The sequence below is a fragment of the Cebus imitator genome, unplaced genomic scaffold (genome assembly GCF_001604975.1).
Source record: "Cebus imitator isolate Cc_AM_T3 unplaced genomic scaffold, Cebus_imitator-1.0 Scaffold547, whole genome shotgun sequence".
Taxonomy (NCBI): Eukaryota; Metazoa; Chordata; class Mammalia; order Primates; family Cebidae; genus Cebus; species Cebus imitator.
Window position 1 is genome coordinate 519,326 of NW_016107862.1, and position 13,543 is coordinate 532,868.

Below are 13,543 nucleotides of genomic sequence, written 5' to 3' on the forward strand. Positions count from 1 at the left end.
TTGCAAAGACCAGAGACCAGAGATAATGAGCCACGGTGAAGGGTAAGCAGGCACATCTTTATAAGGCCAGCAGAAGAGAGAGGAAAAAAAAAAGAGAAGGAGAGAAAGAGCACGTGTACACAAAGGGGAAGGTGCCACATACTGTCAAACAACCAGATCTTGCAAGAAGTCTATCAGGAAACAACACTAGGGGTATGGCGCTAAGCCATTAGAAACTACCCCCATGAGCCAGTCACCTCCCACTAGGCTCCTCCTCCTACACTGGTGATCACAATTCACAATTCAACATGTGGTTTGGATGGGGACACAGCCAAACCATATCAAAACCTTTATAATTTTTTGTTTCCATATGGCATTATTAGCATAATATAAAACTTAGTAATACATTTAGATATTAAACCACCTTTTTTGTTTTATGAAAGATGTTTTCCTCTTGAATTTGTTTAGCATAGACCTGATTTCATGGTTTTCTGTTTTCCATGTGCAAGACTTTAGAACTTCAATGAAGCATCTGTGTTTCTAAAAGGCATGTTTCTAGGGATTTATATTTTGCACTTTTAGTTGGTAAATCTTTAAATCCAAGGCCTTGTTTTTGTACTTCTTTAATTTTGAGTGATATAGGTGGGGAAAAATAACAATCCCCCTAGACTAACAAATATGTGCCAGGCTCTGTTTCTAGCCTCTTAGGACATAAAGATGAATGAGGCAAGATCTGTAAAAAAAAAAAAAAAAAAAAGTACAGTAATAGTTACCTCTTATTGAGGGTCTACAATGTGCAAGGCAATCTGCTTAGTAGTTTGTGTGTAGTAACTGTAATCTTGACAATTCTCTAAGTTTTGTAAATGAGGAAGCTGAGATTTATTATAATAGTTTGCAAGGCTGTACAGTGATCTGTTTCTTATTAATACTGTACCATTTGTCAGTTTCCATAGTATAGCAGTGGGTCCTGGATGCGTGGTTAAGAAGCAGTGATATCACTGAGTACCTGCCCAACATTTCTTTGACCTTCTGCTATTATAAAAAACACTTACCTGTATTTTAAAGCATTTTTAAGATTCTCGTTCCTGTAAATAGAGGACATATTTACCCCATTGTGATTCATGTGCTGTGATTTCTGTCTTCTACCCTTCCTTCACTTTTTTATTCTTCATTTCCTGTATTAAAATATATTCTTCCAAAAAGAATGTGCTGTATTATGTTTTGGGGTTATTATTATTATTTTTTTGGCTGCTTTGTTTCTCTAGTAAAGAGTATACTATGAAAAGTAAACATCTTTTCATAGGCAACCATGATTGCCATATTCTAATGAATCATTTTCATGGATATTTAAAATGTTTTGGAGGAGATTATTTGTATCAACTTTGGAACTTTGGTCAGTCTGTGGTTGCTTCATTTATATTTATCTCTGTTTTAAAAGTATAGTCAGTTCTTAGCTATTAGTGTGGTTTTTCATTCAAGAAAATAATTGAAGAGAGGTAGTAGTTTCTGCTGTTAAGTAGGGACTTTGTCTGCCGACCTTCTGTTGAGTTTTATCTCCGTTGGTTTGTGTCTTTGATATTTTCTAATACTGCTTTGGAGTAGCACCCCAAAGAATAAACTGGGTTGTGTTGTTAGTAACTAATAACAGGAAATTGTGTTTGAGGAGGTCATGAGGTAGATAAACTTAATCGCTTGAAGAATTGTCAAGATTAGAGATAAACTTTCATATGTGTACCATCTACTTGGTGTACCACAATTCTTTGGATGATTTAAGAGTTCACTTACATTGGACACAGGTAGTGAAGAATACTAATCTGTGGGATTTGACACATTTTTATTAAAGTTTGTGTTTGCTTTTACTTAATTGAGGACAAATAATGTTAATGGAACTTGCTGTGTTTGTGTATTTCCTCCTTACCTCCCTTTTCAGCTATGTGATGATGATGCCATTTAAACGACAGGCTCTAGTGGAATTTGAAAACATAGACAGTGCCAAAGAATGTGTGACATTTGCTGCAGATGAACCTGTGTACATTGCTGGTCAACAGGCTTTTTTCAACTATTCTACAAGCAAAAGGATCACTCGGCCAGGAAATACTGATGATCCATCAGGAGGCAACAAAGTTCTTCTGCTCTCAATTCAGAATCCACTTTATCCAATTACAGTGGTATGTATTTTAGTATGACAGATGAAATTAAAAGTGATTTTGCAGTTTGCCTCTAGAGTGACTGATCTGTAGTTTTTTCATTGCCATCTAGATACTAGAAAATAGTTTTTTTTAATTATGAAAATTAATCTTAATTTTTGCTATTAAGTTTAATGAACAAAGAAAAAATGCTGAGCACTGAAGGCCTCTACTAAAAAATGCAAAAAATTAGCTGGGCATGGTGGCGCATGCCTGTAATCCCAGCTGCTTGGGAGGCTGAGGCAGGAGAATTGCCTGAACCCAGGAGGCTGAGGTTGCAGTGAGCTGAGACCGCGCCATTGCAATCCAGCCTGGGTAACAAGAGTGAAACTCCATCTCAAAAAAAAAAAAAAGATAAACACAGTTATAATAATTAAATAGGCACATTGAAATTTTTAATGTGTAATCAGTACCAGTACCATTTTTGTTAATAGGGAATTACAGAGAGACTTGTTCGAAATAGTTCAAAAAAATCTTTCACGCCTTTGCCAGCATATGTATAAGAACATCTACTATGTCATGACAGAATCCCATGTTACAGTAAGATGCACATATCATTATGAACTATTTTGCAATAGCTTGTTAATCTTTCTTTGATTTACTTTAAATTCCCTACTTCTTTACTCTTTTAAAAAGCGTTATTGGTAGAATTTTTAAAAAGGATTTGTTTCCTGGACCAGTTTTCTTCCTACTCACATGTTGTTTCATATTAAGCTAGTAACACAGACATTTGATTTTTGTAAGGCATAGAAGGGCATCATAGTAAGAGAAATTGCAGTTGGCATTATATGTAGTCTGGGCATATGATCTTGGGATGTAAACTGAAAGCATAAGATATTCTTTAGATTTAATTAGATGCTTTGTATTTATTTTAAATATTTACAGACTTAATAGTATTAATATGTTTACAATATTTGGTGTTGGGAAACATATAACTTACCTAGTGTAGGTACTCTGATTTGTTTTTTATTATATCTCTGGTGTGTAACAATGCAGCTGTGTAAATTATAGGTGCTCAAGAAATTTCTTGATAGTTGAATAATTACTCCTAAGTAGATACTTAGATTCTTTCTTAGATGACTCGGGTGTCTTGTTTAGTGACATCTAACTTTATAAACTCCCTTGGGTCTTTTCTTTATAGCCATTGTCCCTTGGAAAATGAATATCAGAGTTGTTCTAATGTGATTTCTTAATACATATTTATTACTATAACTCAAGTGATTAGAATATTAAACATTTCAGTGTCACATTTAGAAAAAAATATTGATTATAGTTTTGGTTTATTTTATGTTATCAAGTTATTTTAGTTACCTGTTAAGAAAATAAAAATTGAGAATGCATTTATGAGATAAAATAGATGAAAGTACTTTCCAAATGTTCCATTGGAACTTTAATGTGAGTATATTGTGTATGTGAGGAAACAACTTAAGATTTATTAAAGTGTAATAATTTTAGGCCAGGCATGGTGGCTCACGGCTATAATCCTAGTACTTTGGGAGACTGAGGTGGTAGGATTCCTTGAGCTCAGGAGTTTGAGACCAGCATAGGCAACATAGTGAGACTCTGTCTCTACAAAAAAATGAAAAATTAACTCATGGTGGTGCATGCCTTGAAGTCTCAGGTACTTGGGAGGCTGAGATGGGAGGATCATTTCAGCCTGCAGGGAACTGTGATTGAGCCACTGCACTCTATCCTGGGCAGCAGTGTGAGACCCTGTCTCAAAAAAAAAAAAAGTCATAATTTAAAAAATTAATTTCATTAATAATTAATAGAAATGACATCTTGACAGTTGATGGTTTTTAGGTAAAACAAAGTATAGCTTTAATGTTTTACCAGATGTAAAGTGTGAAGAAGTCTTGTCTTTTTCCTTCATAGGATGTTTTATATACTGTATGCAACCCTGTCGGAAAAGTGCAACGTATTGTTATATTCAAGAGAAATGGGATACAAGCAATGGTTGAATATCCTTTATTTGTAAATTTTTATTGATGTGTAATTCATATGGATCTTATTTTTTCTGGTTTAACCATTTCTAGACAAGTGGTGTTTACCTTCTCTCACAAAAATCTACTTGACTTAGATTTAAAAATTGAAACTGCAGTGCTCATAGGATATTTTACTATTTATGATAAGAATAACTTGCTACCCGAAAGCAATCTGGTGCTTCCTCTTTATTTAAGCTGTTACGTAACACTGTTTGAAGATGTGTACACTTGTACCATTTTGGAATTTATCCCTAATGAACTTTTCTAACTCCCTCTTAAAATAGTTTGGCAGTACCAAAACTTTAGAGTCAGTAAAATCTTTCTTACCTTTTTTTATTGAGCCTTTTAAATGGTCATGGTTTATGTAAGAGCTACTTCTTTATGTTAAATTTGTCATATGTTGAGTAAAAAGAGCAAGTTACAAAATAGTATAGACAGTACACACCCATCCTAAAAAAATAACAATAATAAAGAGAAAACCCCAACCTATGTGTGCATGTGTATGCATAGGAAAAGGTAGGGATATACAGCAAACTCTTTAACAATACTTACTTCTGACAAGGTATTTTTGTTTTTTGTTTGTTTACTTTATATACCTTTGTGATTTGATTTTTTTAAAAATTATGGACTTAAGTAATTTTTTAAAAAACTGATAAAATTTTAGATAAATTATGATAAAACTCTGCCTGCTCAAAAATATGTAAAATCATATATTTGTTTTGTATTATTTTGTTTTTTTGTAGTGTTCTTAAAGAGTAAAATATTTTCTGTTTCAAGGTCGCAAGTTGTCCTTTGCTAGGAAATGGGACCATGCTCCATTATGTCCTCTGCTTTCCAATTTATAAAGTACTAATGATGACTTAAAAGAATTAAGGTAGATAGTTTGGTTGTATTATGTTTTCTTTGGTACCCTTGATCTTTTTTTTTTTTTTTTTTTTTTTTTGTGACGGAGTTTTGATCTTTGTTGCCCAGGCTGGAGTGCAGTGACACGATCTTGGCTCACTGCAGCCTCTGCCTCTCAGGTTCAAGCAATTCTCCTGTCTTGGCCTCCGAGTAGCTGGAATTACAGGCACCTGTCACCACGCCTGGCTGATTTTTGTATTTTTGTTAGAGACAGGGTTTCACCATGTTGGCTGGGCTGGCCTTGAACTCCTGACCTCAGGTGATCCACCCACTTTGGCCTCCCAAAGTGCTGAGATTACAGGCGTGAGCCACTGCACCTAGCCACCCTTGATCTTAAAAATAAAATTTCCTAAAATTCATCCTGAAATTGGTAAAACATTTCCAGAAGTAAAAGCGCTACTTCTGATTATTTTCAGTTCTGTCCTTTGGGAGTGAATAATGATTATCAGATACTTTAAACCAAATTTCCTTAATAGAGCTTATGTTTGAATCAGTCCTTTGTGCCCAGAAAGCTAAAGCAGCACTCAATGGAGCCGATATATATGCTGGATGTTGCACACTAAAAATTGAATATGCACGGGTAAATATTTTTTTTTCAACACCCTACCAAAGAAATATTTATGCTTTGGATATAGAATTTGAACTTACTTTATTTTCAATCTCAACAGCCAACTCGTCTAAATGTTATTAGGAATGACAATGACAGTTGGGACTACACTAAACCATATTTGGGAAGACGAGGTAGGTATTTTATGCATTTTAGAATGTACTTAATCTGCTGACAAATTCTTATATGCAGTTAGATTCTTTTTTTCCTGAGATGAGCTAGTTAATTCAAATGAAAACCTTGGTGAATGCTTTTGTTGCAAGAGGCCATGTAATGCTGGAAAATAACCTTGAACATTAGTGCCCCCTACTGGTATGTTCTGAGCTATTTATATTTAGTTCAACAAGGAGCCCACACATTCAGGCACGCCCGCAGTTCAAGGACTTGCATTTCTCCAAGCAGCTCTCTCTCTTTGGAGGAGAGGAAACTGATTCAGAATATTCCTTACAAACTGCAGACTTGCACACTGCTTCTCTATGGAAAGGACTTTCCCCCCAAGCTGGACGAGGCATTAAGAAGGATAGAGGACCTGCAGGCTGACTCTACACTTCATCATGCACAACATCGGCATCAGCAAAAAGCCCTCTGAAAAACTCAGACTCGCAATTCACCTTGACTGCATACTGCATGCACCATCACCCCAAGTTTTTAAAGGAGGACACTTAAGAGTACTTCAGAATTGCATGGGATGAACACCATGATAGACTGTGCCCATTTACTCAAGTTGTATGTGTATATTGGTCTGATTTCCCTTAAGGTTTCAGTTGTAGAATTTAAGACTCTCCACTAAGGGAAACTAGACTTCATCTGCAATGTTGTAAATCTTAATGCCCATTACTGTAACTGTTTGCAGCTTAGATTCAAATTGTTAATTGGCAAATAACCAGGACCAGTTTATTAATAGGTCTTGGGAATTGATAACGCTCAACCAATCCACACAGATAGTAAAAGTAAAAGGATGAGAAAGGTGCACACTTGCTGCACTTGTTTACTTTTTAAATTTTTTGTTTTTTTCCTCAATTGTGGACATGGAACAGAAATTCTAACATAATGAAAAGGTGCATTATATGTGAAAGACATTCTTCTGTGTGGTTTGATTTTTGTAAAGTGGCTGTTTATAAGTTGTCACTTTTTGTAACAATTTAAGGTTATGGCTTATGTCAATTTGTGTAACTAGAAATTTTGACATTTCAAATGTAGGTGAACCATGTCTGTTCAAGGTAGAATATATATAAACTTGATAAATCTGAAAATAAGAGCATTTCTTTTGAGATGCATCTTCACCTATAAATGCTAGATTTCATGAGCATAAATTTGACTGATAAAATTGTTCAACTAACTGTGTGGCAATTCTGGAATATACAAATTAAAATGTTGATCTTGTAAAAACAAGGGGGCTGCAGTATTGGCTACATCTTAACTACAATATCAGTGTTTGAACCACAGGTTGGAAAAACTCAAGATGAATATGTCTGTAAAAGTAGCTAGAAAAAAATTTTATGGCATACAAAATATCTTGGGCAGTGGGTACTCTAGTGTGGGTACTCTATAGTGCATGTACTCTAGCAAAAAGAAAAAGACAATGTGATGACTGATCTTTTGCATGTTTGCGTATTTAGGACTTTTAGGTGATTGGCTTCTTTAACAATTCCCAGGAAATCATCTTGCCTTATGCATGAAATTGCAAATAGGTTTGTTTTGTAATGCAGCTTTGGCTAGACCCCATGTTTTTTACTACTTATGCAATCTGCTTGGCCTAGGGTTGGTGCAGTTGAAGTCAGTATTAGAAAACAAATCCTTAGCACTCAAACAACAGGACAAGTGGTTGATGAGAAATCTCTCACTTCTGTCAGTTTACAGTTATCGACCACTCGGTTTTGTTTTTTAAAAAAATTTCATTTGAAATAGTTTTGGTTGCATTTTTCTCAGGGTCTCTTAAAACATGTATAGATAATGCTTCTTATTTTAACATTGTTTACATCTATTCTTTTAAAAGAGTTTACACAAAGCCAGCTTAGGTTAGTTCTTCATACAATTCTAGTCAAATAAGTTTAGAAATGTATAAGGTAGATATGTAAATAGTGAAATATAATTAAAGCAAGTAAAACAGTTTTAGTTTACGCTTTCAAGGAAAAAAAGTTTTTGTTTTCTAATTTCTTACAGATACTTGTCTTGCAAGATCATAACAGTTTATGTTTTTGTTTCCGTAGAGCTCATAGCTTGCAATCCATTTGATAGCTATTGAAACTGTTAGGTTGCTATCCCCAAATAAAGACCTTCACAAAATTTTTTCAACCAAAAGAAGGAACTGTTTTAAAAACATAACTTCACTTTTTTTCAAAGCCCTTTTCAGCTCGAATTACATTTTAGTGTAAAGAATTCCTAACCAGGACTCCAGGAAACCCCTCCAGAAATCTTAAGCAAAACCTTTAGATAGGTGCATCTTTTGGGGGAGAAGGTCCACAGCTTCCATCAGATCAGTTGACTCTAGGAAAGCTTACCACCATTTAGAAACTGATATATTTAGTGTTTGACTTTCTGCTCACTTCTGTTTTACGCAACCTTATATTAGGTAGTGAATACTTCAAATGAAGTGAATTATTAATGGGAATGTTTGGCTGAAAGATACCTTGGAGATCATCTACTCTGACTCCTTCATTTTATGAATGAAAATTGTGAGTTTCTTCTACTATATAGTAAACTAATGGTAAAGTTGGAATCATCTGATTCCCAACCCAGTTCTCTTTCCTTTATAATAAAGTGCACTGTTAATTGTATCAATAAAACTGAGTCATGACGTTACGGTTGTTTTGGTTTTAACATTCCTAGGTCAGATAAGGAATTAGTGTTTGATGGCATATGCTTAAGCAGAGGAACATTGACAGAATGGATTAGTAGACCAGATTAGCTCAAAAAGAGTGAGACATGATGAGAGACATTAGAAGCCGTGTAGTAGAAGAAATTGTGAATGTTAAGATTGAAGAAGAAATGACTTTGGGGGAATGGGAAGTCATAATAACTTCTCGAACATTTAGAAGAGGTTTTGGACAAAGACTAAGTCTGTAAGGCCCCAGATGGAGTAGAATATGGGTAGAGGATCAATTTCTTTTTTTTTTTTTTTTTTTTTTTTTTTTGAGACGGAGTTTCGCTCTTGTTACCCAGGCTGGAGTGCAATGGCGCGATCTCGGCTCACCGCAATCTCCGCCTCCTGGGTTCAGGCAATTCTCCTGCCTCAGCCTCCTGAGTAGCTGGGATTACAGGCACGCACCACTATGCCCAGCTAATTTTTTGTAGCTTTAGTAGAGACGGGGTTTCACCATGTTGACCAGGATGGTCTCGATCTCTTGACCTCGTGATCCACCCGCCTCGGCCTCCCAAAGTGCTGGGATTACAGGCTTGAGCCACCGCGCCCGGCTCAATTTCTATATAATATAAATATTAATGTTCTCACACAGTAGTTACTGGGTAAGCAGAAGCTAGATGGTCCTAACTGATAGAAATGATGTAAAGAGAATTTTTCCATATGGCCTCAGTCCCTTTCAATGCTGTAATAACTTGGAATAGTGATTAAAACTCTACTTCTCTAGACTGAAGTGAAAATTAAAGTATTTCTCATCTCCCATAAATCTCATTTGTTTAGGTGACTAAGGATATAGGTAAAGCCTCTCTGAATTTTCAAGGATCAGAATGACCAGAGTCTTAAGATACATATTTTTAAAAATCATATTGGGCTCTGTAATTTGATCACTAAACTTTCTACAAGTATTATATAATGATTTTTAAAATTTACTAACCAACATAGGAGGTGCTATTTTAGAAACCTGTAGGTAATTTTTTTGATGTCTCTAATTAGATTTGGGAAAATTGGCATGCCTTTTCTGAAAATGTAGCTAGAATAAAAATTATCCTTTAGAGTATTGTAGTATTTTCATCCAATAATGTAGCCCCCTTGGTTAGCTATATCTTGGCATCTTTAAAGTTTGGGGGTTGCTTATAGTCCTGCCTGGTGTTAAGGTCAATAGACAATGACTTATTCATGATATAATACAAGCCAGTGATGTGAACATTTTCAGCTCTCAAGTCAGTAGGTGTTTGTAAATATGTGCATATACATATAAAATACTCTGTGTTTACTGATTGTGAAACCATGTAATACAGGTTGTTGTTGGCTTATGCTGAAACTTCTTGAAAGAAGCCCACTTTGAAAATGTGTTGCTGTTGAAGCTAATAGTATGATTCAGGTACTGTCTTTCAAAAGTACTGCACTTAAAGCTTGTTTTAAAGACATGTATTGGTAAAAGCTTCTGTACAATGTCAAATCTAGCATTGTGTACGTTCACTTTCTGAAAAGTATCCATTCTTCCTTAAATTTGAAAGTGTGATTGTATTTAGCCTTTGCCAAAAAGATCTATTCAAGTTAAGTGGAATTTGTTAGATAGAATTATTTTTTACACTCTTGGTGTTGTATTTAAATTGGATATGAATGGATGTTTAAAGTTAACCAGGAATCACATTTCTTTTATGAATTGTTGTAATGGATGTTTTGAATGGGTGTTTCCCATTTGAGAACTCTGTTATGTACTTGGGTCAAATTTGTTAAAACCATGTTTCTACTTTTGTGTCAGATAGAGGAAAGGGTCGCCAGAGACAAGCCATTTTGGGAGAACACCCTTCTTCGTTTAGACATGATGGCTATGGTAAGTTGTCAAGGCAGAAAGAAGGTAGTATAGATGAACTGTTTGACTTTCTGCATTTCTGATGAACCATGGCACATTTCTTGTCTCTATATTTTTCCTGCTCATCTGACTTGGTTTATATGGGATCAGTCCCTTATAATGTATTCCCAGGAGTTGTCCAAAATTTGTTTTCTTAGGATATTGATTAAAAAAAAATCCTTGAGATAAACGAGAGCTACTAGTTGGGGATTGAACACTTTTTTGCCATTATATTTTGGTGTGGTTTTGATTTTTAATGGGTTCTGGCTTGTAAGAGGACCAGAAAGAAGTATTTATTGTTCAGTAAGTGTATTTTCTGTCATTCCAGCAATTAGGAATAGAGGAATTTTGAGTAATAAAAGGCAGAAAGAATAGGGTATTTGTCAAAAAGGAAACATGCTTCCGGTTAGACTTACCTTTTAGTTCCGTAGTTGGTACTTCAGCTTCAGTTAAATTTATTCATACTTACTCCCCTTTTAAAACTTCTCAGCCTTTACTGTTTGCTATGTTGATAAATTATGGAACCTAGAATAATGTTTTTCCCCAGGAAAAAGTTAGGTAACATTAGGTATCAAACTGTTGTTCTTATAAGTAGATGTTGAGAATTGCTATTGATAATACTTTTAACTAGCTGTCAGTTGCTTTAAAATATTATTTAGTTTTTAGTGGTAGTTATTGAATCCACCTATTCTGTGCTTTAAAGTTGAAGTACAATGCTATTAAAAGTGGGAGAAAATAGAAATTGCTATATTATAGTCTTGGGATTGGTCACTGAAAAGCCCCTGGTATTGCCTATTGTCCTAAATGTTTCAAATTGCCTACATATTTGCTTTAATGACCATTCTTAGCTGTGAGTTTTAGCTTTTTTTTTTTTTTTTTTTTTTTTTTTTTAGTTTTTTTTTTTTTTTTTTTTTTTTTTTTTTTTTTTTTTTTTTTTTTTTTCTTTTTTTTTTTGAGATGGAGTTTCACTCATGTTACCCAGGCTGGAGTGCAATGGTGCGATCTCGGCTCACCGCAACCTCCGCCTCCTGGGTTCAGGCAATTCTCCTGCCTCAGCCTCCTGAGTAGCTGGGATTACAGGCACGCACCACCATGCCCAGCTAATTTTTTTTGTATTTTTGGTAGAGACGGGGTTTCACCATGTTGACCAGGATGGTCTCGATCTCTTGACCTCGTGATCCACCCGCCTCGGCCTCCCAAAGTGCTGGGATTACAGACTTGAGCCACCGCGCCCGGCCTTTTTTTTTTTTTTTTCCCTTGAGATGGAGCCTTGCTCTGTCACCCAGGCTGAAGTGCTGTGGCACAATCTCGACTTGCCGCAACCTCCACCTTCTGGGTTCAAGCAATTCTCCTGCCTCTACCTCCTGAGTAGCTGGGATTATAGGCACGTGCCACCATGCCTGGCTAATTTTTATATTTTTAGTAGAGGTGGGGTTTCACTGTGTTGGCCAGGCTGATCTTGAACTCCTGACTTTGTGATCCATCCACCTCGGCTTCCCAAAGTGCTGGGATTATAGGCGTGAGTCACCGTGCCTGGCCAAGTTTTAGCTTATTTTCTAGTGTGTTTCTTTTGAACTCTAGGAGTGTGTGTGTGTGTGTGTGTGTGTGTGTGTGTGTATGTATGTATGTGCGGGCGCGCATCTTCAAGATTCCATAGTCTATGAGGTAGAAAAGATTGAAACCATCTCTGTTTTGTCAAAACAATAGGTGTGGTATAGAATGAAAATCTTACTACAATTGGTTTAGTGAGTATGTACCTTGATTGTTTTTCTTAGTTGTTCCTGTAACAGAGTAAATTTTTTTTTTTGAGATAGAATCTTGCTCTTTCGTCAGGCTGGAGTGCAGTGGCATGAACTCAGCTCACTGCAACCTCCATATCTGGGATTCAAGCAATTTCCCTGCCTCAGCCTCCTGAGTAGCTGGGATTACAGGCATGTGCCACCACGGCTGGCCAATTTTTTATATTTTAGTAGAGACGGGGTTTTGCCATGGCCAGGATGGTCTCGATATCCTAACCTCATGATCTGCCCACCTCGGCCTCCCAAAGTGCTGAGATTACAGGCGTGAGCCACCGCACCTGGCCTTGTAACAGAGTAAATATTAAACATGGTTGTATGGGTAGTTCTGATCCTGCAGTAAAGAAATATTGAGAGTCTGTTGCACTTTGCATAATGGAGGGTAACAAATAATTTGCTATTATAAGTTTGTAGTATAGTTGCAGAGTCATGGCAATCAGCTGAAGGCTAAAAACTGGTTAAATACTTTGCCAAAGGGGATTAGAAAAATCTGTGAAGGAATAAATGAAGGACAAGGAACTCTACTGTAGGAGGGTTGAAACATTATTTTCTTAGTATAAGTCTGCCTTTATAAAATATTTTACTGAAAAATTGTATAAACAAAATATGTCATATACCCTACAAGAACTCTTTTTGAAAAACCCTTTGTGAAATTCTTTGATAGTTGTGGTGGGATTGTATAGGGAGGTATCCATTCTGAACTATGTCCATTAGAATATTTATGAGGTTAATTCGTTCTGCTTTTCTAAGGAAGTAAGAAGAATGGGATATATGAGGAAAGAGAGTGAATAAAGAGAGGCAGAGAAGAGAAGTAAGACGAGTAATAGGGGTAAAAGCAAAGATGGGGATGTGTGCTAGTGATATTGAGCCTTTTTACAAATATTACAAATCACAGTTGTATCCCTTCAAATCAGCAGTTCACCAAAGCAGGTTTACTTGCATTTTGGGATCGCATTATAGATGACTTTTCCTTTTCCTATGTGATAATCCATAAGAAAGGGAATAGAAAAAGTAAGTTATGGTTTAGGACCTACAGGTTCCATCAGATTAAATTTGTTCATTGCTTTCTTATAGCAGTATAAAGTCTGTGTGAATCATCACAATTCTTTAAATTTAATTTGGGAAGCCCAGACTTTTACAAAATGAACTGGTAGAAGCTTTCATAGTTGAACCATGGCAAAAATGGGTATATAGATTTATTTGCTATAAGCTTAAGAAGAGTTTGTTTTTTAATTGCTAGCATCTTTGGATATGGTTTGTGGACCAAAGATTTTAAAGCTTGAAAGATGGAAAACGCTTTCAAAATGTTAATATACCATTTATGTAGCATTTTTCCACATAAGTTACTTTCTTTTTTCTTTTTTTTTTTTTT

At 35.6% G+C, this 13,543-nt stretch overlaps 1 protein-coding gene across 2 annotated transcripts in view; it reads left to right on the top strand.

Moving 5' to 3' along the window:
• Positions 1–13,543, top strand: part of HNRNPLL (heterogeneous nuclear ribonucleoprotein L like) — a 37,865-nt gene that overhangs the window by 16,459 nt on the left and 7,863 nt on the right. For both annotated transcript variants that reach the window (XM_017515335.2, XM_017515336.2), the window contains 5 exons: positions 1,910–2,147; positions 4,041–4,126; positions 5,537–5,633; positions 5,722–5,794; positions 10,286–10,357. In XM_017515335.2, coding sequence (XP_017370824.1) covers positions 1,910–2,147; positions 4,041–4,126; positions 5,537–5,633; positions 5,722–5,794; positions 10,286–10,357 — 566 coding nt within the window. The remainder of the gene's footprint in view (positions 1–1,909; positions 2,148–4,040; positions 4,127–5,536; positions 5,634–5,721; positions 5,795–10,285; positions 10,358–13,543) is intronic.